Genomic DNA, 25034 nt, shown 5'->3' with positions numbered 1-25034 from the left:
CTGAATTGCCTCTTAATAGGCTGCAGAGAGCTGCTGCCGCAGAGTGCAGTGTGAGCTCCCTTCCTGTTGACTAAAGGTCAAGTGTAGCCCCTTTCTGTTGCATGAGGTGACATGGCTGTTCTGAGTAATTAGTTTAAAAAAATACATATGTATCTCTTTGTTGTATCAGAAATGCTGACTAAAATTTGTACCAGAAATGCTGACTAAAATCTAGAGGGAAATAGCAACGCAGTTGCAAACATACTTCAGAAGGAATTGTTTCACTGCACGAAATATCCACTGTTGCATTTGCAATAAAATTAGCAAGAAGGGAAAATGCCAGGGAAATACGAGGTTAAGCAGCTGTCAAATATTTTCACAAATGTTGTCTTTATTTAAACAGCAGAGATCTTGGGGTCGGGTTTGTTCCTTTGTTCTGTTTATACTGCACCTAGCACCATGGAGTTACATTTGGGGACTCCTAGCTGTTGTTGCAGCCAAAGAATACGTAACAATGATCTAGACAGGAGTATGTGCTGCAGCGATAAAGATACCTCGGTGCGCTCTCTTTTGCTCTCTCTCTCTCTGTATAGTGGTAACTACAGTGATAAGGATGATGTGTACCTCTGTGAAAGGGGCTGAAAAAACCCCATGTCTGGCAACACTGAAGAAAGAAACCAGTAGATGAGTTAGTGGGCAAGAGAGGTGGGATACAGTTTATAGAAGACTGGGAGGCATCTTCTGAAAACTAATGAGGCATTTGCGTTTCAGCCAGAATTAGATAGAGAGCATTCTGTGTTTGACTGGACAAGATCAGCTGGAGATGAGCCAGAAGACACAGAGTTTAGTGCAGACAATCCAAGGATGTGTAAGAAACAGGAGGAGCTATCTTCTACCTCCTTGTCATTTTTCCCTGCCACCTGTACACTGTTTTCCCTGCAAATGAAAGGACAGCAGCCCACTGGACAGGACAGAGCAGTTAGCGAACTGTTTGGTCTTGTTGTGCTTTGCTTCCTTGCAGAGAAGACAGCATATAACTTTATTTTCAAGAAAAAGTAAGCTGTGCTCCCACTGCAGATTGGCAGGTGAGGGAAGATAGGAATAAAAACTAGACGGTGACTCTGAGGAGGAGATAACAGGTGAGAGGCAACAGCTCAGGAGCTCATGCTACATGTTCCTGATTTAAAAAGCATATTCACTGCTTGCCTAGTTGTTCCAAGGTAAGAAAGGCAGCCAGCAGTGTTGCCAGCACAACAGATCTGCCTGAATATAAGATGCTCTTGTGCGGTATCCCTCCTCCAGGGGAGTTGGAGCTCTTCTAATCTCCTTCCCCTTATCCCTCTTCCAGCTGACCTCCCGGGCTCAGTAAATAACATCTCAGGAGGCTGCAGGAATCAGTGAACAATGAGTGGCCTCCCAAGGGGTCAGAATTTCTTTCCACCTAAATTCCGCCTTTGCAGTCTTTGCTAAAGAATCCACAATTATCGTTTGTTTAACTTGTATTTTTAAATACTATTCCTTGCCTTTTTTTTACCCTCCCAACTTCAAATGTGATTTCAGAGGGGTTTTTTCTAAAGTTCCAGCTGGCACCCAGTGTCTAAACAAACTCAGATCTCTGCCTGTTGGAGTGCCTGGTAATTGCTTTACTCTTATCTTTTTCTGTTTGGGAATGGCTCACCTGCCTGAATACAGCCTAGAGGGAGATTCAGGTGACCCTTTTGAAATGTCTGGAGGGATTTGTCCATCTGATCCCTATTTATTTTAATAAATAGGGCATTTAGTTCTCAAGAGCTGTCTCTCAGACCTGATCTTGTGTCTCCAGAACCAATGGGTGTAAGATCTTGGCCCTGATTTGATTAACTCCTATTTTGGCTGTTTCTCCGTGTATCTATCAGAATTTGGGTTTGTGCTGGGTTTTGTTTTTGTTTTGTTTTTGCCTGTGCAGAGACTACATTGTGGAGGGAGTTCAAGTGATGTTGTGCTGTACTTGGACATTTGTATTCTGCTTTTATTTTGAGCTGGAGTGAGGGAAATCCAGAGAAATAGTTTAAATCCATCTGCAAGAGACTGTATTTCCTTCCTTATGTAGGGGCTTTCCCTGGCAAGACTGTTGTTGAGCTGTGTTTGCATTAGGGATCCCCGTACCAGTACCATCCCAGCACAGTAGATAGATAAACTGCAACTGGGCCCTGTATCGCTGCTCGTTTTCTCTTCCCTTCATCTCTGCCTCCCTTGTTTTCTCTCCCTTTCCTTGGTGAGTGTTGCTGTTTGCTGTCTTCTTCGCGGGCTGCTTGTAGCGGGGTGCGGTTAGGAAAGGGTTGTGTGGAAATTCCTGCAATGAGCCCCAACCCTTCCACCCCCACACGCTACCCTGGGAGAGACCCAGACGGGCAAGGTGACTCATCTACCGCTGGCTGAATCCTGGGGCTGCTTGCGGGGAAATGAAAGGCCCCCGGGCAAGGCAGCCAGGCAGCTGGGGGTGGTGGCTGCCGCTTGCTTTGCTGCTTCTCTTTTTACACAGCTGAAAGCACAGGGACCTTGTAGGGTGCAGGGGAGATGGTTTTCATAGAATCATAGAATAGTTTGGGTTGGAAGGGACCTCCAAAGGTCATCTAGTCCAACCCCCCTGCCGTGGGCAGGGACAGCTTCAACTAGATCAGGTTGCTCAGAGCCCCGTCCAACCTGAACTTGAATGTTTCCAGGGATGGGGCATCCACCACCTCTCTGGGCAACCTGGGCCAGTGTTTCACCACCCTCAGCGTAAAACATTTCTTCCTTATATCTAGTCTGAATCTACCCCCCTTTAGTTTAAAGCCGTTCCCCCTTGTCCTGTCACAACAGGCCCTGCTAAAAAGTTTGCCGCCATCTTTTTTATAAGCCCCCTTTAAGTACTGATCGGCTGCAATAAGGTCTCCCCGAAGCCTTCTCTTCTCCAGGCTGAACAACCCCAACTCTCTCAGCCTTTCTTCATAGGAGAGGTGTTCCAGCCCTCTGATCATTTTCGTGGCCCTCCTCTGGACCCGCTCCGACAGGTCTGTGTCTTTCTTTTTCAGTTGGCTTTAGGAATTGGCGGGAGAGGGGCACTGAGGGGAAAGAGGAGGGGAGCATGAATGAATGCTTGACGCATCTCTGCCTTCTGTAGTAAGTACAGCAGGGCCATTGTGCACTGTGTCATGCCATTGCGGGATATCTTCAGTACCACTGCAGGTATCATATGGAGCTGGCATGTAATGACATCCAAGGTCCCTGACCTTGCTGTGTCCTCCCTGATCTGTTAAGGTGGTGAGAACACAGGAGCAGTAGCAGCAGCAGAGGTATGTTTCAGATCTGGAGGTTAGCCACTGCCCCAGCTGTTGCTTAGCACTCTCTTCTGAGCTCAGCTTCAAAGAGTCACTGTCACAGCCTAGACCACTGTTTTTCATCCTATGGTCTGTTGATCCTAGCTGGTGCATGGACTCCCAAGAGTCTCTGGGAAATAATCAGGGAAAGCAAGCCTGTTAGCAGGAAATTTAAGTTCAGTCTGCAAGGGTCCAGTCCTTCACTGAAAATGTTTAAGATTCAGCAAGTTGGAAGCAATTAAAAACCAGCGGCTAAACTTTCCAGGTTTTTTGCATTACCTAAGCTACTCTCTGGGGCAAGGTCCGCAGAGGCAGAAGACCTGGAGCAAGATATGGTCTGTATCTTTGTCTTGTTCTTCAGACTAGAATGGAATTGACCCTGTCTGCCTTTGGAGGTGGTGACCATGGAGAGCAAAAGTCAGGTCTGCTTTCAGGATTTAAATGGCTCTAAACTTGGGTGGGGATAAGACAGGGAGAAGAGAATCCCCTCGTTTCTTACCCCCTCCCTGGGAAATGTGGGGAAGGTACTGGCTTTTAACTGCTCCCTTCCCATGCCTTCTGGACATACAGGAACACAGGTGTGCCTGTAGAAATGTGTGAAGACATGTGCATGCTAATGGCACCTAAATATAGCAGTTGCTCCATGCTCTTGTTAACCTGTCAGATGACTACTCACTCTCCTAGGCTTTGTCAAATCGTAGCTATTACTCACCTCCATGACTAATTCCCTATGGAGGGCCCCTAAAGAGGTTTAGAAAACAAGTCCTCTGTCGCTCTAGGGCACAAAACATTATGTCTTTTTCTGAATTTGGCTAATGAGAGGAGAAACTCCTGTAGATAGACTTACCCTTGAAACTGCAGACAGGGAGTCCTCAAGCAGGTTTTCTCCTTAGCAGCCTGGCGCCCTTATGAGGAGGCGTACGCACCATTTCTTGCAACACTTTGTATGCCTGGGTGTCTTTGGTGTGTATGCCTTTGGTGGAAAGACCAAAGCTGTTAATTGGAACTGGTGATTTCTGCAGGAGGAAAATGTGATGGAAACATGCCTAGGGTGGGATTTCACTTTCACAGACTTCTCAAATGCAGATGCTTGCTGGGTAAAACAGAGCTGCTTAACAGTGCACAAGAGGATCATGCGACCGCAGAGAAGTCTGTGTCTTCTTGGAACTGCAGGGGGGGAATTAGGATTGGCAGAGTGTAATTGGTAAAGCTTGTATTTGGCTGGGATTTTTATTTTAACAGGCCCAGGAAATCACCAAGTAAATAATAAGTCGGGACCTTAAGTTTGCTCTCCAGCACCTCTGACAGCAGAGTACACCCAAGTACATTTATTCAAGAAGGAAGAGTGCCACCTATTGAGTCACAAATTTTCCCTCCTTCAGAAGGCTGAGTATAGGTACAATAGTATCCCAGCCAGGTACTTTCCAAGCGCAGCTCAGCATCATTCACGTGATGGGAAGGAGCCACAGCCTGGGGTGGTATACTCATGCAAGAGAAAGCAAAAGTGTATGCACTGAAAACTGTGTGGGTTTTATATTTTAGATTTTTATGGATGTGCTGTGTTTTAAAACAGGGAATGTCATTGCAAAAGTTGCCATCAGCAAGCTTCCAGATATAGACCCTTTTCTGGAGCAAGTTCTTTGTTTAAAAAACTGAAGAAACCCTACAAGACTTACAAATAGTTGTGGGCCAGTTACGTTAACATGGCTTTATGTGCACTAGACTGTTTAGTGATTTGGTGGCTTTGGGTGAAAGAAACTACTAGACTTGCTTCAGAATAAGTGTTGGATGTGTGAGCAGGTTTGTTTCTTCGTGCGACTGTCTTTAAGTCTCTGTCCATGGTTGAAGTGCTGCTGGAAGCCACATAAGACCACGCTGTCTCTGTCAGCAGCTTAGCGGCAGACTTTGTTTCCCACCTCAGAGAAATGCTTAAATGCCTAAGAGGGGAGATACCAGTTTCCAGACAAAATGTTTCACCTTTAAAAACATGCCCCCCCCCTTTTGTTCCAATTAATTTTGGTTCTGGTTTTCACTCTCATGAGGGATGAAGTTTTTTTCACCTGCTCAGAAAACTCTTCTCTTTGGTATTTCTTTTTTTCCTTCCAGCTTCTTGGTTTTTTTTCTTTTGATGAATTATTTACCTCTCTTGGGTTTTAGTTTTTTTAATATTCTCTTTGTGTTTATCTTCAAAACATACAACTCCCAGCACTCCCTACTTCCATTCAGTACTCATCGGAAAGCCACTGTGTTTGTTGGTCATTTATTTCCCAATTTATATATACAGATGTATTGTAAATCATGCAGTATCATCTCGTGTCGCTCCTAATGTGCTGAGCCAACTAGTTGCATATTTCTGTGAGTAGTTTTGGTTTATCCTTTGGTTTGTTAATACACACAGTCTAAGTGGAACCCGTGGTTCTAGGTGCTGCACAGTCACAGTGAATGATGAGCACTACCCCCAGTGCTTGCAGAACACATATATGAGGCAATCAGGTAGACTGCTTGAGTTCAGGATAAAGATAAGGCATGGCGTGTTACACAGAGTTCTTTACAGACTGCAGTCAGCAGTGTCAGATCTTCCTTCAGTCACTCGCAAGTAGATCTCGGCTAGGTTTCTTCTTCAGGTGTGCACTGGTTACTGGGTGGCGGGAACACCAGACTTGGAGACAGGACTGTTCTGTTCCAGTCTTGGATCCTCTACCATTTTACTGTGTGACGATAAGCAAGTTGTCCCACCATATTTTCCCTTGGTCTCACTTGCCTAGAAGACGATATAAAAGTACTTCATAGCAAGACCTGCGTGCCCTTTTTGCAAAAGCTGCAGGCCTTGAAGTGAAAGGCTATGGACAATTGCAAAGTGCTGTTACTGATATGCTAGAGTTGGACTTTAATGTTTGCGGATCGTTTCTGTTGAAGGAGAAGAATGGGTTTCACATTGTGATTCCAGGGACTGCACCTTGTGAAGCTGATAATCAGTTCCTTTTTGTTCTTGTCAGAGCTGTTGCGACGCTCACAGCAAGTCAGCTGTCTGACACCCCATTTTTTTATACAAAGCACCAGAGCTAGGAAGTTCACGGTACTGTCTGTGGTTTCCTCTCTCCTGGCACAGTTAATCAGCACGTGTAATCTGGTTTCTGAGTAGGAGTGGGATATGAGAGCAACTTGATCTTGTAGCACTGACTTCCCTGTTGAGGTGGACTTCCAGATGTGTTCTGGTGACTGCCATGTAGCAGTTACTGTGAAGCCCGTAAAAGTGCACCACGGAGTGAAACGTCTGCAAACTATACCAGTAGGTTGTGGGAGATGCATCTTTGCCTTGACTAGCTTATGTTAAGGATGAGTGTCATCCTCAGTCATGACATACCTCTTTCTGGTCCTCTCAGCCATGCGGCATTTTGATGGTCTGAGGGCATGTCCGTCCTTAGCAGTGCCAAGAAGAAGGGAGGGATTCCTTTGAGTCAAAGAAGCTAAGCAGGAATTTGGCATGCTTTTAGCCTCATGCCTGATACTCTCAGACTCTCTTTCCTTTCATTAATTCCACTCTGTGCTGCAGCTGAAGAGCACGTATTAAAACTCTAAGGAGGCATGTCTAGTAGTTGTTCGAAATCAGTTAATTTTTTATTGGATTTGAAGTCAGACTTCATGGGCCAAACCCACCCCTAGAGGACTGGGGATGGGGAATTGCAGGCAGTCGGGACTTGTTCCGGATAATTGACTTTCTCTTCTGTGTCCACCCTCACTCTCAGATTCACCTAAGAAACCTCCCTATCTCTGCTTCTCCGCGGTGCTAAGGCTGAGAGGCCGTTGTCCCTAGCAGCCTCAGCCATCAAGATGTATTAAATTAAACATACACACACATCACAGCCCTGAGGCTATTAACCCCCCATGCACACAAATAATCCATTGTGGTCTAAGTAGGATAACTTATGTTTGGACCCTGATCTAGTCCAATTCATTTCCACACCTGCGGGAGTGACCTTCAAAACTTGCTCGAGGCTCTGTCTCAAAAGTCGTTTTCTCATTAGTGGAAATGAAATGTATTGTGGAGCTATTGCTCTGTCTCTGCATCTCTGGGGAGACGAGTGCAGAACAACACTTCTAGTCCATGCCCACAAATCACGCCAGGCCGCCTCACTCCCAGTTCGTTTTCTAGAAACCCTTCTTCCCCGATTCCTCCTCCCTTGCCCTCCACAATAATGTAATTAAGATTAAAGAAAGTCCTTGCAGCGTGTCCCGAAAGGTTGCAATGAGCAGGGGCTGCCGTTTCAAATGCTTTGGGCACCTGGGCATGCCGGTGGACAGAGAAGGCACCTGCAGTGGCTCACAGCCTCCTGCCATCCCTGCCCGGGGTGGTCTGCTCTGCCCGCTGTCCCCCTGGTTACTTCATCTGTTCTTGCTTGGCCTTGTGGCTGGCCGGTCCCAGGACGGAATCTTTTTTAAAACAATACAATTTTTTCCCATAATAAACATGCTGTGGAATTGCTTGGTCTGGTACCAGCGTTTACTTCCAGCTGTCATCTCTGTCTGTAGTACTGTTAGAGTGTAAGGGGAAAAAAAACCCAAACCCTCCTGTTGTGCTTCAAGTCCTTGCCATCCATCAACCAGGGGTCACAGTAACTGCAGATCATATGCTCGGGTCTCAAAAACTGCAGGAAATCAGTCTTTGTTACATGGAAAATAAAGCAGTCTATGGGGAAAATAACCATAAATGTTCATTATTTGTACAGGAAAATCAATTTGTAGGCCAATTGACCAAATAAAGTAATACAATTTGCTGGGAAATCCCCCAGGTGTGGCAGGCAAATCATGAAGCGGAAATGGAAGCAGTGGTTTTCATAGGTAGTCTGTGGTGGTTTGGGGGTGGGAGGGATGTGGGGAAGCGGGACAAAGCTTAAGAAAATGAATAAAACTACAGAAAAGGGTACCTTTAGCTGTGCAGCCAGTTGAAGGAAAGGTGCTAGTGAAAGGAGGAGAAGGGGAAATGGTCTTTTTGTTGTTTTTATATCACAGAGGATGTTGGAAAGAGGTAACAGTGCCACTGTACAGCGTGTGATAGCAAGAAAGGAGCTCTCTTGGAGGGGTTGACAAACTGAGAAGTGGAGCCCTGTGGTATGGCTGGAAGCACAGGTGATCTTAGCAGTAGGAGCAGGGGGGTGACAGACACACAACCTTTCTCGGTTCTCCCTCATTTTGTCATCTACCCAGCAAATCCTGGGCAAGTCGTTTCCATTCTGCAGGCTATGTGCGTGGAGTAAAATCAGATAATCACCCCAAAATGACTTTAAGGTGGTTCTGTGAGTCTCATGTCAGCGGTGAATACCATTTGCAGCCTTAGTGCAGAACTGATTGTTTCTGAGCAATGACACCCAAGTCTAGGGGTGGGTACTCTGTGCCTGGACGGCTCTTTGTCACGGGTGCATGTTGACACTGGTCAAGTTAAAAAAAGCTAAGGATCAATTTGTCAGTCAGTCCCTTCCAATTATCTGAGCCAGATCCTTTGTGCTTCCTTAAGTGGAGGCTGTGTGTCTGTGCACATATGAAGGCAATGAGATTGGGAGGGAGAGAGAGGGACATCTTCTTCAGCTGTTTTTTACTTGAAAGGATGCATTTATGACCATAGCACTAAAGACCTTGCTAAGGTATTGTAGTCCAGTTCCTGTGATAGTTGAAAAGGGCCCACAGAGCTTCTTTTCCACACTGGATGTGAATATATTGTCCCTTTGGCTTTGGAAGCCCAACAGGCTGCTCCTGGCTCTGCAGCGGCCTCTCTGCATGACTTAGTTCATAGGCTTACATATCTTCATCACACCTTGCACCACTGTGAAGTGGATCTACTGCTCCTCACCAGCCTCCCCGATGTGTTAAAAGCCCTTAAATAACAAAAGCTTATAAAACACGTTGTGCTTTCCAAATGAAAAGTACTGCATGATGGCAGTATCACTGTAGCAGATGACAGGCTTATTGGCTCAGATTTCACTTGCTTTTGGCTCTCTGTGATAGGGAGAGGGCTCCAGGGAGGCTGTGGCCTCACTCTTGCGCATGCAGCAGGTGTCAGAGCTTTTGAATGGTAAAAAAGGGTCCTTTCAAAGCCTTGAGTGGCGCTGCAGAATGCTGTTTAGACAAACCCTGCCAGTCATGCCACATCTGTGAACGAACTGCACCTTTCTCTGTTTTGTTTTGGTATCGATAGTTTAAGAGTATGATGTCTACTTAAACGCCAGGCATTTTTTTGCAAAAGGGGAAGCAATGCCTTTATTAATATTTGTAGTCTTCTTGTTTGCTTTGGATTTTCAAAGTTTGCTTGGCTGTCGGGAGGGTTGAGTCATTCCGAGGAGACTCGGTGGGCAGACCTGGCTGTTGCTCACTCAGTAAGTGGCAGCTCTCTCCTCAGATTTTTCTGATCTGCTCTTCAGTGCTGGGATCAGACTTGAAACACTACAGTATGGGGATCTTTTTATACCTTTAACAGCCTGAATGATGTCTGTGCAGGTGTTAACTGAAGGCTTGAGCTCCAGGTTCTTGAAGAAGCATGTCTGCCATCCAGGGAGGATGGTGCTGCGCTGCTGGGTGGTCCTCTCATGGAGGCAGATGTGGCTGATTTTTGGCACCAGCCTCCCTGGGGAATACTAGGATGTAGTGCAAAGCTCTGGTTACTCTGTCTCCGCTGTGTGGAGCAGCTGCTGTTTCTCTGCTCTTGTCAGTTTGGTTGCTTCAGTTTTGAGGGAAACTGCTGGGAAATCAATTTTTTTAAAGCTGAGAAAAATTGCCCTCTGGTTAGTTTCCATCTCATTCTGCCCATGACAAGAGTGGTCCAGCTGTGGGGATGGACAGGAGGCTTTTCTTGGGTCGGTCTAACACCAGGGTGTTTGAGGTGAATATGGCTGGGGTCAGGGACTGACAGTCTGGGAGTTCCACTGATGCCCCTAGGAGCTTATGTTTTCAAAGTCACCAGTGATCATGGGGCACTTCAAAATTTTGGAAGCCCAGCTTTTGGGATGATGTTGGACCTGATTTTTCCAAAGGAACCAGCTGTAGCCCTCCATAACTAGAGCAGCAGCAAAATCTTCTTCCATATGGACAACTAAAGGAAAGGAGGAACAGACTTTCAACAAATCCAGGTCTGTCTATCCCATTAAGTGAAGATAATAATTACTGGACTTTGTAAAACACACTGAACTGTTTAGATAAAGCCCGTTTTGGTTTCTATTACAGCAACAACATGCATTTTGGGAAGAACTGTTTAATGTTTCTGTTTGATCTCTGTGAAAGTTGCTCTTTAAGTGAAGACTTAACCAAAAAAGAAAAAAAAAGCTCAAAACAGAACTTGAGGCAGAAAGTTCAATCTACCCAATGAAAAGCTACAGTGGCTAGTACTCATGCTTGTAGGACGTGAACAAAGCCTGGGTCTCTGTCCTTTTGGCTGAGGAGGCTGTAAGCCACACTTGGAAATCTCAAGGATCTCAAAGAAATGCTTTAAGTGTGTGTCTCCAGAGCAGAATAAAAGTATAAACCCCAGTCAAATTCCTCTTGATGAAACATTTCAGACTCGCTGGGAAAGGCTGTGTTCTCTTGGACCTGATGTAATGAAAGTTTGGAGTGAAACATTAATACCTGGGGGAATGACGGACAGTTATTTTGTTCTCTTGTCTTTCTGTTACTTGAAAGGTACAGCAGTGTCGTGCACGAAAAGAAGGGAAAATGTCTGAAAGCATCCGTGCCCTTTTGCTCCTTGTCTCTTCACCAGAGGGGAGGAGCAGGAAAGGAAAGAAAAAAAGAGAAAAATATGTAAGTTTTGCTTTTGTTTAGGAGATAGCATCAGTGTACCACATCCTCAGCTGGTGTAAGTTGACTTTTACTCTATTAATACTGGCTTACATTGCCTGAGGACCTGGCTTCACATCTCTGCTTCCTTCTTTGCAACCTCAGACTGAAATGGACAAAGTTAGTTGATGTGGAACAGGCATAGAAAACAAAGACTAGGCCACTTTTCAGTCTTCTTCCAAAGAGTTTTTGAAAACAGGTGGCTCCAAAGGACTGATAGATTTTTCTATCTTAGAGTTGCCTCCCTTCAAAGACTGGAAATTCCAGTTGGCTTTTCCAGAAAAGCATAGCTCTCACTCTATTAACAAATTATCCTTTAGGCTTTATAACTCACTCAGAGGTAATAAATGGGAAATGTTCCCTTCTGTTCACAGATCTTGTTCATCTGTTTCTTTAGGGCTTCAGGAAATAATGTTGATAATATTGATGGGAAAAGCTGCAGCTTCCCTTCTGTGTAACTTTCTTTTGGTTTAAAACATACTCTGTTTCTGTGCACAGCCTCAGACTCAACACATCATTCTCTGCTCCAAAGAGCTTACAAAATAAACGGTGTAGAGAAACAGGTACAAAGGAGAGAAAGTGTTACTAATGGCTTTTTATAGCAGAGAGACTGAGCATGATGGGATCAAGTGGGTTGCCTAGGATCACACAGGGAAATTGTGGTTAAGAGTAATTTTCTTCTTTGATATACTTTCCCTCTCTCTCAAAAGATAAAATACCCAAAAAATGGGCCTGGACTGTCTGGACTGGAATTGATAGCTTCTGTATAAACCAGTTGATGACAACTCAAAACTGTTAATGAGGGATCGTCAAGTGTAGACTTAGGGAGCCTGCTGGGGTACAAGTTATTCCCAGAATCTGTTGTCCCCCTGGCTACAGCTCTTAGACCTGTCTGGCTATGCCGAATTGCCTCCTCAGCTTGCCTCTAGTCGTTGCCAGAAATTGTAAACCAGTTTCATGAGACCGATGAAGAGTGCGACACAGTCCCCGAAACCTGGAAGAGTCTTCGTGATCTGTACTGCCTTAATTTTTTGCCTGACCATTGCTCTCTGTTCTCTTCTGCTCCCTCTGTACTTTGGGCCATCCCTCCTGTGCTGGAACAACTTCCAGTGTAACATTGGTGTCACTGGAAAGAGATGATAAATAATAAACCTGTTAGTGGTCAGGTTAAAGGGCTGGACTGCAGCTGACAGGGAGGCAGAAAAATAGATGCAGCGGAAGGCTGCCGACTGTTGTTTTATTCATTTGTTCATTACTGAACACTGGAGCAGGAGGTAAGATGAGAGGCTGGACAGCTTCTTCTGTCTGTGACCTCGGTTTTGATGGAGAAGCTGGTAAGCGCGGGGCAGCAGGGCTGCGCCCGTACCGGATTTGCTACCGAAACAGTTGGCCTGGTAGCACACTGGCTTAGAACGCCTAATGAAGGCCCAGGGGAGAATGGAGGATTATCTTGGAAGGCAACTGACCCTTTCGTAGGTGTTTACACTAATCACAGCTGAAGGTAAATGCAAACTCTGTCAGTTGTCCTACAGGGGGATGTGTGGGCTCCACTGCTGTGTAATTTCCCTAATTAAAGCCATTTGACTAGGTTTATTATTTGAAAAAGTAAAAGAAAAATATTCCAGGCTCTCAGAACCTCCCCCTTTCCTTTTCCCTATCTTTATTATCAATAAAAAGGGAGAGAAAATGCTGTCTGGACTTGAGGATTTCCTTCACATATGGAAAAGATTTAGCATTCTCCAGCTCCCAGCATTGGCAGCGCACAAACCTCCGCTCTTACCTCCCCCCCAGCATTCCCTGTCTGCTCCCTGTATTTCCCAGATCTATGTATACAGAAAGAATGCATGTGCTGGTGCTTCTGCAGGGTTTTTTTTTAATCCGATAGAAATTATTTTTGAGAGTTGAATCACAGGCACGTGAATCATCTTGCAAACAGCTTTGATATTTTTATCAGTGTGCCAACTCTTTGTGCATTTGCATTTCTCTGCTTTTTTTCCTGGTACTGATTTGGATGCTGAAGAAGCGGTGTCCGTAGGGACTGCACCTGCTCATCTTCTTGGGTCAATTCCCAATGGGATCAGATGTCCAGAGTTTGGCTGGCAGTTAATGTGGACTGGCAAAAGCTTTGCTTTCATGTGCATTTTTTTTTTCCATGGAGCTTTTTGCCTTGCAGCTCTCGGAGCAGAAGCCTTTCCATTGCTGGGATCAATTAAATGCTCACCAGGGACTCTCTCTGCGAGGAATCTTTCCTTTTCTGGCTGACTTTGAATGTCACACCAGGGCGTTCAGCTGTTTTGACCTTGTTGCAGTAGCTCCCAGGGCAGGAAACCTTTCCTAACCCTCCCTTCCTGTCTCTTCCCCAAGTCCTATGCTCTCCACCCATCATTCCATCTGCAGGCTCTCCCAGGGCTCTTATGCAACAGTTTGGTTTTTGGTATTCTTGGCTGGGAGAACATGGCTCCAGGGGAGAGCGATGAGGGGGTTGGATGGGTGGGGGGAGAAAGATTTTATTTTGTAACTCTACTGACCTTGCTTAGCCACACAGAGCGGAATTTTCCCCCGCTCTCTGGAAGGGAAAAAATATCACCACTGTTTTCTTCTCCATCTTTCTGATGGTCCCTTGCTTTTATGACAGAACGATGGGGCTTCCAGGCTTCTCCACTCAGGTAACCTACCGCTGCTCCCAAGTTGTTGGGTTTTTTTGCTTGTAGTTGCATCTTTAGACTTGGTAATTGGTAACTTTAAATTGTGTGTTGGTACCCATCTGATTTTTCCTGGGGAAAGGAAATATGCCTGTCTGTGATTTTTAAAAACAAAGCAACCCCCCACCCAGACAATACTTTGAGAGGCAATGAAAGCAATTAATGGTGTCAAAAGACCCTAGGAGGGTGAAGTGGTGAGTGACTGAGGGCTGGACTGACGCAGGATCGGCTGGGTGGGTAGCTGAATGTGTCTGGGGAATAGAGGGTTATTGACTCCAACTCCAGCTGTGTTTCGTTAGCTGGTATCATAAGGCACAAAATTAATCTTTAACAATGTATAAAGGGAAGGGAGTCCTAATATATGAGAGTTCTGCAGTGCCCTCAACACTCACCCTTGCAAAAGCTTTGGAGAATTGCAGAAATGTTTAACTTTCTAGTTACACTAATTAAAGAGAGGATAGGTGATACTCCCCCCCTCCCCCCCCCCCTTTTTTCCATGGGGTGGGGGAAATCCTTGTGTTATGAAAGGAAGATGCAAGCTCTGAAGAGGTTTCTTCTAAGCTGAGTCGGTTTTTCTCCTGAAAGCAAACATCTTTGACTCCTCTCAGGCACCAAAGACGTTGTTGGAGGGTTCGTTGCAGGGTAGGGGAGAGCACCTGTGCCGTAACTCTGCAGCAGCCTTTTGCCTGGCTGGCTATTTCACCCACAGAGGTACGTGTTGAGAACAGGTCCTCAGTGGGGATCCTATGTTCCCCCTGCTCTCAGGGGTATAATCTGTTCCTTATTCCACCTTCTGTCCGTACTCCTCGGGGCAGGGAGCTGGCAGGCAGGCGAGCTGGCTTTGCTGGACTGAGCTATAAGACATATTTACCACTACGTATGCTTCATCTTTTTGCTGGGGGTACTGCACCTGTACTAACAGCTGTTGGCTCTGCAACTATAGAAAATGCTCCTTCTGACCCATTGGCCAAAACAGTCCTACTAGTTTAAGCAAGCCAGCTGGCAAAGCACACCTTCCCCCTTTTTCTTCATGTGTGTAAAAATTGAGTTATTTAACAGGGGGGAGCTGGAGTCCCAAGAAGCCTGGCTCTCTGGCAGCGGGTGGCTATTGACTGGGTTGTTTTCCCAAGCATCAGACACCCCAATGAATATCAACAAATTGGGAGGCAGTTTTCTTTTTAAAATATTCAAACCTTCTTATAGGGTTCATGGTTCAACATCAGCATCCTATTAATGTATGACGTCACTCTGTAATGACACTGTCACACAAATACAAGCTTTTAATGTGAGATTATGAGGCTTACATCAAATATCTATAAATCCTAATGTACCTCCCCATATATAGCGATGCCACTGCAGTCTCTGGGTGTATTCTTGCACATAACACTGCTCTGCATACTTTACTACCTGCCACGGCATGCCAAGTGGTGGTTGACAACGCTGAATCTGAGTAACTGTAGGTATCTCAATAGACTGCTCAGCTCTGTAGGTACATTCCTGTCCTGTAAGCTCTCTGTACAACTGGCAAAGGGCTTTAGCAAAAGCCAGAGTCATAGGAATGATTCCTTGGATGGATTGCATCTCACAAATGAGTGGTTTTTATTTGCAGCTTGGACCAGTGCCCTTTCAAGTCAATGGAAAGACAATTGATTGTAGCAGGTTCTGGACCAGGCTTCTGGCTACCTTTGTGCTTAATTTAAAAGTAATGTGTATCTACTGGTGAATGCCTCTAAACAGATTAAGAAAGTGCAATTGATTCAAAACTGACTATAGATGAACATAAAAGGCAAAATTGATTGGCTCAGTCTATTTTAATTTTCTGGGAATGGCGAAACGTAATAAATAAATAAAATGCCCCAAACCTAATGGCAAAAATACAAAGTACAAAGTAAACACAACTTTAAAAAATGCGTTGGAACGGAGGTCTTTACAAGGGCACGGGAACCGCTGTGGCCCTGGTTCCGATGTTGTCCGTGTCTGGTCCCTGGTCAGAACAACTGTAGTACAGGTCATCCGTGACCAGAGATTGCTGCAGCTGCAGATGCTCTTTTCCATTCATGTTCATTCGTTTGCCTTTTAAGGAGGAAGCGCTCTGTGTGTTAGGTGATATCTGTATAGGTACGTATGTACGTATTTGTATATTACATATCTAGGCGTATATATATGTGTGTGTGTATACAGGTGTGTATATATGCAGCAGGTTTAGGTGCAAGGATACAATTTACAGAAAGGCAAAGAATAAGCATTCTGAGGAGCAGGGGAAAGGGGGAACCTGTGTTCCTGGTCTGGTGGGCTGTTTCTCTAGGTTTAGTGCCTCCCTTTTTGCCGCACTCTCACTCTTGTTAGGGCTGATGAGTCCCTGGGCAGTCACTGAGACCTGGTAACTGCTCAAAGGTACCATAATGGCCATAAAATGATTTTTAGTATCTGATCAGTGCCGTTCTCTTTAGCCTGTGAAGTCACAGCAGAGAGTGAATTGCAATTATTTTGAAGTGGAAATTCACACACCTTCCCTCCCCTCCCCTTTTAATTGTTATGATAAATTGTGACTTTGGAAAAACATATAAAGCTTTGGCATGATAAAGGTCATGCTGATATCAAATCCTAGCTTTTCAGCATGACAGAAATCTGGTGCAAATACTGCCCTCCTTGCTTTTCCTTTCCTTCCCCTCACTTTTCCCTTTCTCCCCTCTTCTTCTCCCTACTGTCCTTTTGACACTGTGCAAGCTAGGGTTACTAAGATGGCTTTAGACAGAGGGTAAGCTCTGCGCACATCCTCTGTATGCACTGGAGCAGGAAAGGGGCCAGGGGTGGAAATGCACCTAGTATGTGAATGCACCTAGTATGTGAAAAGTGTTTAAGAGTAGGAGACGCACAATTTACATCGTGTGTTCCTCCGGGGAACAGACAGTGAGAAACCTCTTTGCCAAGGGCCATGTGGGTGGGGGGGAGCCCACAGGGATGAGGGGAAGCATTTGCTGTTTGTCACATAGATGCAGTTGGCCCCTCACACCATAGCAATTCACCTTGTGCAGGTGGGTCTCTGAGAGTCCCCAGCGGTATTTGCAGTAAGGATAGTCTCCTGTGTCCGCGTCTGGGCATTTGGACTCACCACAAAGCCTGTTGCAGCTTGATCCAAGTTTTGTACTTGGGGTACTCGGAGATGTAGGAGCATTCACCTTGTTGCTGTCCAAGGGTGCTTTTCTTCCTCACATCTCTCTCAAGAAGAAAGTATTTTTCCTTGTATATGTGCGTCTTCCCATTTTTAAGCCAGTTTGGCTCTTCTCTCCCTTGGGTGCCTGCTGTTCACAGGCAGCTGTGTTCTTGGCTTGGAAGGGCATCAGAATGGGAAAGCTAATGTTCCTCCTTGGGGTGATGCCTTCCAGATGGATTTAGCTAATTATCACAATGATTAGGGCTCCCCTTAATGACCACAACTGGAATTTATTGACAGAGGTAAACAAGAAGTTTTTGTTTTGTATTTGTGGAAAGTTCTTAATTTGTTTAATTAAAAAAACATGGGCTCCTCTATCACTTAGTCTTGCTCCGTTCTCCCCTGCAGAGAGCCTGACTGGCTTTCCCAGGGCATTTCATTTTGCCAGGTTTATTTGCAAAGTTGGAATCGATGTTTCAGAGAAGCTGTTACTAGTTAAATGTTACTCTCTGCTTATTCAACCTGTTTCACACACCTTTCTTCCTTTTGTTCCAGTCCTTGCTAAAAACATGTTTCTTTTCTATGACTTGTCCTATTGAAGGAAGTATGCCTACATACCTGTACCAAGAATGTGCATGAAAACTGTGCTTCGCTTCCCCTTGCTGTGGTTTCCTTCCCAGTTTCATGATTTTGTTTGCTAAAATTTTAAATTCTGTGGGGCAATGACATTACAGTCTCCCTGGGTTTCCAGTGTACATCTTCCACTGTAAGTGCTCATATTATGGCTCTCTGTCTTGGTCAATCACAGCTCGAGCTAAACACCCCAAGTGCTAGAAACATGTTCTATCACAGTGAGAGCTAAAACCCCAACACACTCTAGTTTAGGCTGCACTAGGCTCGTATCTTCTCGTGGATCAGGCGCAAAGGGTGCAGCGACAGAGTAATCTATAATACATTCTCACTACTTGCAGAAGATAGAAGGTTGGGACCAGGGTCATGTTTGCTAGGTTCTGTACACAAATACACATGCAGTGAAAAAGCAGCTTTTGCCTCTTGAGAATTTTCCTCCTGTTTATTTGGGTCTTGTCAGAAGTGAATTGTTGAGGAAAGTACACTGCCAGGACCACCTAGGGAAAGTCTGCACAAGGCAAGACCTGCTAGATTCATCTGAACATGCAAATGAACAGTGAAAAGTAGCCTCAGTAATTCAAGTTGAATTTGATGTGGACTGTTCACTGGTGTGAGAGTCAAACCTGCTGCTGGCTGGCATAGGCAGTTTTCCCTTTGCAGTCAAAAGTGTTCTGGATTATCTGGGTCACATCTTCTCTGGGCTACTGGCAAAGGTTTAATTTAACCTATTCTGCTATGTTAATGTGCAGCATTTGGTAGGACATATTCTGGAGAGAGAGATTGGTGCCTAAAAAGGAAAGGCTGAGAGAGTTGGGGTTGTTCAGCCTGGAGAAGAGAAGGCTTCGGGGAGACCTTATTGCAGCCGGTCAGTACTTAAAGGGGGCTTATAAAAAAGATGGCGGCAAACTTTTTAGCAGGGCCTGTTGCGACAGGACAAGGGGGAACGGCTTTAAACTAAAGGGGGGTAGATTTAGACTAGATATAAGGAAGAAATGTTTTATGCTGAGGGTGGTGAAGCGCTGGCACAGGTTGCCCAGAGAGGTGGTGGATGCCCCATCCCTGGAAACATTCCAGGTCAGGTTGGACGGGGCTCTGAGCAACCTGATCTAGTTGAAGATGTCCCTGCCCACGGCAGGGGGGTTGGACTAGATGACCTCTAAAGGTCCCTTCCAACCCAAACCATTCTGTGATTCTATGATTCTAATTCTGCTGCCATCTTCCTTTCCTGTTGGTGTGGGTGAGATGCAAGCTAGGAGTGAAGAGGTGGGGAGAGGCTGGAAGTGCACAACTTGAATATTAGAACTGGAAGAACTAGATATAGATATGCCTCTGCTGAAAAGTCTTTTGCAAAGCAAACATAGCCCTTGCCCACTCAACATACTGGTCTGAAACCTGCAATGACTAACAGCATTGCCTTCGCAGGGCAGCCATTTGAGAGGAGCTGCTTGGTTCTGGGTTGCCTAACCAAATTCTTGTTTTCTTCTCTTTTGCTCCTGCCCTTTCCCATTCCAACTAATTCCATCCTGTGCCAGAACCGGGGTCGCCTGGCAGAGAAGAGGACGATTCCCTTACCTCCAACCAGGATCCCGAAGAAAGAGCTGACCTCAATTTTCTCACATAGTGATGACAGCGAAGAGAGTGATAAGAGCAATGGTCAACACCCTGAAGTAAAGCAGGAGGAGGATCTCCATATCAGTATCATGAAAAGAAGGTACTTTCCTGCCAGGGAGTGCTGCATTACAAGAGCAAAGACAGGGAAAACTGGACAGCAGGTGACCAGCCTTTGTGGGCCAATACTGCCCAGGCTGCCCAATGGAGTCACCTCCAGGGCCTGAAATGAAAGTGCAAATGTCACAGCATAGCTCAGAAAGAGTCGTTGGGTCCTCTTTTCTACTTAGTTACTCCTGTCTGGGGGGAGTAGGCCTCTATGGGGCCTTGCACCATCGGCTTTGTGTTTGCACTAAAGGCGTCTGTATTTGCAGACTGTAAATTGTATTTCACCCTCTGTCCAGCATTCTGTATCTTTGTGCCTGGTGAGGCCAACAAATTGCATGACCAAGAAGTCATCTGTGGGCCTTTTACATAGCTGTCTGAAAATACACAGAGGTGTATGCCTCCTAAGTTCTGCCTTTTGCTTTCAATTGTCCCCAAATTCTGATGTAATAGAAACTGGATAATTTAATGTTGGGGAACAAAGTTTGGGAAGGAGGTAGCAGCAATGGTGGTTGTTATATGTTCTTGATTACAAGTGTCAAAGAGCATACCCGTGTCTCACTGATCCTGAGTAGTCTAAAAGTAGAAGTAATGGAGTTGCAGTAGGCAAAGAGTCACTCAGATCCTGGGGCTTACCTCAATACTTACATATTTTGATCGTGTCTTTCTCAGTACCATATATGTTCATCCTGGAATCACGCAGGGTTAAAGGAAGAGGAAAAGGGATTGTCTTGAGTTACATTCTGGTAACATTCACTTGGGCTCTCATGTATAGCCTCAGTGCCCATAGTATTCAGCTGCAAAATTTTGGGTTCTGTTATCCCTCTGGAAAAATATGATGTTTAGAAGACCTGTAACTACAGGAAAATAAATACCTAAAGGCACTGTGTCTCAGCCTCCCATACATGTCATTGCAACTCATCTTGATTGTCATCTTCCTCTGATGCATAAAATCACTCAGATTCTAAGACAAGTCCAGTAAAAACAGAGGAGTGGAAACTGAAGGCATGTAATTGCTTTTCATATGTTTTATGTGTTTCTTGCTCCTGAGTAGATAAGCTGTTTCCCCCCTTGCCTTCCAGCAGATGCTGGTACATTCAGCAACTGAGAGCTTGAAAGTAGGGAGACAAAACAGTAACCAGCTCTTCTCATAAAACCCGCCTGTAATTAAAGTCTGGGTTTATCATTGCAGCTGTCCAACAGCCATGTTCAAGGGTTATTGCTTGGAAATGAAAAGGTGTTTGGGGAATGCATCTGCACTGTGCATGCGCACAGGAGCCACAGAGGAGAGGGAACCCTCCTAATCAGTTTTGGTAAACTGCCCTTTTTCTCTTGCCCCCTTTAATTATGCTTTTAATTCTGCAAAATTATGGTGCTAGATTGTCTCATTAGGAGGGAGAACAACATGATAACTATATAATTGATATGCTGGGCCCCCCAAATATAAAGTGCTCTTATTTTAAATCTTTAATTACTATAATTGCTTTGCCTTGTTTATTAGCAAATGAAGAAAAAATACTTAATAGCTATTAGCCAAAGGTCCCCCAGCTTACCATTTCTGTGCTCTTCAGTACTTTTCAGTCAGTTTGGCTGAAGATCTCTTGTTTAAGCTTTGTCTTGATTCCTTAGAGGAGTGCATGATTCTTACCAGGTAGGCTGACTCTCATTGCTTTTGTACAGTTGTTCTCCTTTTCATTTTCGTGGGAGCTCAATACAGCGTGTGTGGGAAAAGCTAGAATAGCCGGGGCAAACAGGGGCCAGGCAGCACTCTTGATGAGTGCAGTAATAACAGGGTAAAAGAGCACGTAATTCAGTGCTTGGTGCCCAGGCAGGGAACATCTACTGCTCAAATCCCTCAGCATTTCCAAGCATTTTGTCCCTTGCAAATGGGTCCCCCAACCCTTCTGTCCCAAAGAGGGGAAGGACTGGCCATTTCCACCTGCTGAAGAGCAATGAATGGGAAGCGACCCGACCCCACTCTTGCCCAAACCCTGCTGGAGGGAGCAGGCTCTGGCTCTGTTCCCACTGTCATTAGCAGCCCAGGGACTGGGGTGGAAGGCGTGATGGGGCTGGCTCCAAAGACAGCAGCAGCATCATAAAGGCTAGACAGCTCGCAGACATGACAGCTGGGGCCCGGCAGAGACAGTGCCCCATCTGCTTTCTGTTTTTAATTCACCTGTTGTATCCTCCCCGATTGGTGATGGATTGGGCTGAGGTTTTATTGTCTCCCACTGAGAGGAAGAAATAGGTTAAACTGTGATAGTAGGAAAACAAGGTCAGGGCCTGAGCAATCCTGTGTTCTCCTCTTGTACCCCTGGATGGCCCTCGTGCACACCTGCATGCACTTATGTTATAAACACTTGCATTATTGCTTTGAACATTGTTGCCTTTTCTTTTTTCTCCTATTCCCAATTTCCCTTATATTGACTGTTTCTTTCCATTGTTGGCACAAGGGAATGCTTACTGCTACTTTGAGGTCTGGGCATTGGCGAAGAAAAGACCCTAGGGATTAGAATAGGAGTCGGAAGCTTAGTTTCTTGGCTAGTCCCTCACCCTAGCCTTTGACAGTGATTTCCTCTGTGATCTTAGGCAATTGCCCATGGTGATGGCCTTCAGAGGAGGTCTGAGGCAGAGAAAACCTGCCTCATGATGTTCTTGCAGTCCTAGAAAGGAGCAGAGACCTGTAACTACCACTGAATTTCAGTGCATTTCAGTGCATGCCGACTTACTTCACAACAAAGTCCTTGCAAAACTGTGTCACTTTGCTGTCTTGCGCATAGGTAATTAAGTTAAGGAAACCAAGCCTCACACTGAAGTGAGCTTGGCTCATCTGCTTTGAAATCCAGGTGACCCAAGCTTAAAGGTGAATGTTTTCATCTTGTAGTGAGACCCCTTGAGTCCTCTTTAGCCTGCTTTGCAGGGTGTGCTAAGTAGCCTTTGTGTTATGCCTCCTGTCTGGAAGACAGAGGGCTTAAAATCTTGTCTCATATAACCAGAGGCATCTGCTGAGCTTGATACCGTAGCTTGATACCCAGACTGTAAGCATCAGCTCTGAAGATTATTGGGACAGCGTTGCAGAGGAAAATCCTTTTTCTTTCGATCAGATTTTGGGTTCCTGAAAATCTTGCTCTTTTACAACATGGCCTACATGCAACAGTTGCATTGCCTGAATTACTATGGCAATGCATAGTAAAACCAGGTTTGGTTAAGTTGTACTGACTCCTGGTGAGAATGCTTGTCTGGCTATGAAAATAGTTTTTCCTATTTGGGGAAAAGAATGATATCAGTATAGGGCATTTCTATACCGAAGCACCTATGTCACCTGTACGGTTATTTTAGTCATAATAATACTGGCATAGCTGAACTGGTACAAGAACTATGTAGAGCAGACTCCAGTTAGAAGCTTTGGCTTCACGAAGCCTTTTTCCTTTCTCGCAGACTATTAACTAAGCTGCCTCTCCCCAGCAAGCTAAACTAAAAGTTATGCCAGTCTGCTTTTTTTGTTACCGCTCTCTGGTTTATCCTATACACAAAATGAGCAATGCAGAGGAAGTTTGAGACTACAAATTCCATTGCTCTGCAACAGTTTGGGGAGCATTAACTTATACTCATTGGGAGATTCCAACCTTTAAGGATCTCCGTTACGTTATCCCAAGAATTTCCAAACGGAGGAAAGCCAGTGTAGCCAGAGAGTAAGGTTCAGCTTTAACAGTAAGATCCTCACGTGCTGTTGGATTTAAGGCCAGCATTGTCTTGCGGGTGCATGAATTTGATTTCTGTTTTAAAGACTGGCCTTTTTCATTAGTATGGAAGGTGAAGGGAAGAGAAGAAGAGAAATGTAATGCATCTGAGATTTAACAGTGTAGGTTAGGAACTGCTCATGCACAGCTTTGTCTAAGTCCCCAGCAAAACGTGATGGCATGGCTAGTAGTAAGAGGCAGTAATATTTAAGCACCTGTTTAAAATGGTGAAAGTTTTTGACCTGACCTGTCTCTGAAGGAACCCTTATGGGATATCGGCAAACACGTACACTGGACTGAGTAATAGGCAGAATAGGTGCAAATGGACATGTATAGTGAAAATGCCTTTGAAGTTCTTTTATTAAAAAAAGAGGATTGGGAGCAAAAGTAGGAGCAGATTGTACAATGAGAGCACGCAACGGGCTGGGTTTCTTGCCAAATATTGCTCTGAAATAAAAGCCATTTTGAGGAGAAATAACAAAAGTTGTCCTGTAACAGGGTGTCTGTACACTAAGAAGCAGATTTCTGGAGAACCTCATACTGTCCTTAAGTCCCTCCTCCTTTTTTTATGTCACTGCCCCCCACACCCCCGAATCTTCTCTGGCTGTGTCAGCAGTATGACCCCAGTGTCCAGCACCTGGCATGGGCTTAGTATTATTTCAAAGCAGAGGAGAGCATTTGAAATGAAGGTGCTTACTCAAGGAATGGTGGAACACTGTCTCCTTTCCCCTGTTCACACGTGAACATGGATAGAGTCCAGACAGGGGCAAGTTCCTCTCCTCCGTCCCTCAGCATCCCTCACCTCGCAGACCAGCTTTACAGCATTCTCCTCGCTCAGTGTCCATTTTCTAATAGCGAAATTACTGACCTCCACTAAGCCTTAATGGCTAGTGGCTGTCAGCCTTTCCACTGCCTGCCTTTTAAGTGGAAAGCTATTTCTTATATCCCATAAGGCTGCTGCTCTTTGACTCCCTAATTGATTGACGATCAAACCCAAGCATCCCCCCATTATATTTGTCACATGCACCTGCTTGTAATTCAGAGCCATGAGGTCCCAGTGCCTCCTCAGCTGATGTGCAATGTACACAACACTGCCTTTGCCTTCCTTCTCTTGCTTGGCCTCTTCCCGCAGTGGTCCCAAACAGTCCACCCTGGTGCCCTGGGATGAGAGCTGTGTGACATCCCCCCTCCTGGTGGAGCTCAGTTTCATGGCAGGATGTGCCACACAACACTGCTTTTTACCCGCTGCCAAAGCCAGAGCATGTCGGGGGTCTGGGCTAAGCTGACAAGGCTCTTCCAGGCAGCATACAACTGAAGAGAGACTAGACACATGACAGAGCAGGGCCCTGGGCTCCAGCCGTGAATCAGGCTGTTAGATTAGATTCGACAGCCCTTCTTCTAATTGCCATGACTCAACTGAAGGAGGGAGGCAGGGCCCCTCATGTGGCTGGAGACATATTTTGCTGCTTTATGACACTTTTCTTCCACAGCTTCCACTGGTTATTTTCTGTCAGTCCCTTCTTCCTTCCTCTGCAACCCTTTATTTTCTCTTCTCCTTTCTCTTTCCTCCCTCCTTCCCCCTTTTTCTCTGAAGCATGCACCACTTAATAACAGTCACCGTATTCAATAAATATATTAAAGAGCCCTCTGGGAAGCAAAGGCTGGACTTGGTCCAGAGTGCCAGGAAGCATGTCATTGACCTAATGAGGACATGTCCCTTCTTCCTTCCTCTGCAACCCTTTATTTTCTCTTCTCCTTTCTCTTTCCTCCCTCCTTCCCCCTTTTTCTCTGAAGCATGCACCACTTAATAACAGTCACCGTATTCAATAAATATATTAAAGAGCCCTCTGGGAAGCAAAGGCTGGACTTGGTCCAGAGTGCCAGGAAGCATGTCATTGACCTAATGAGGACATATATTTGGGGGGGGGGGGGGCGGGGGGGGGGGGGAAAAAGGGAC

At 45.4% G+C, this 25034-nt stretch overlaps 1 protein-coding gene across 1 annotated transcript in view; it reads left to right on the top strand.

Moving 5' to 3' along the window:
• Nucleotides 1–25034, top strand: part of SAMD11 (sterile alpha motif domain containing 11) — a 127111-nt gene that overhangs the window by 17991 nt on the left and 84086 nt on the right. The window contains exon 2 of the mRNA XM_009325269.1: nt 19157–19335. Within this exon, the coding sequence (XP_009323544.1) occupies nt 19157–19335 (179 nt within the window). The remainder of the gene's footprint in view (nt 1–19156; nt 19336–25034) is intronic.

This window comes from Pygoscelis adeliae, unplaced genomic scaffold, assembly GCF_000699105.1.
Source record: "Pygoscelis adeliae isolate BGI_AS28 unplaced genomic scaffold, ASM69910v1 Scaffold36, whole genome shotgun sequence".
Taxonomy (NCBI): Eukaryota; Metazoa; Chordata; class Aves; order Sphenisciformes; family Spheniscidae; genus Pygoscelis; species Pygoscelis adeliae.
Note: the sequence above shows the minus strand (reverse complement) of the source record. Positions and strands in the feature narration are given on the sequence as shown.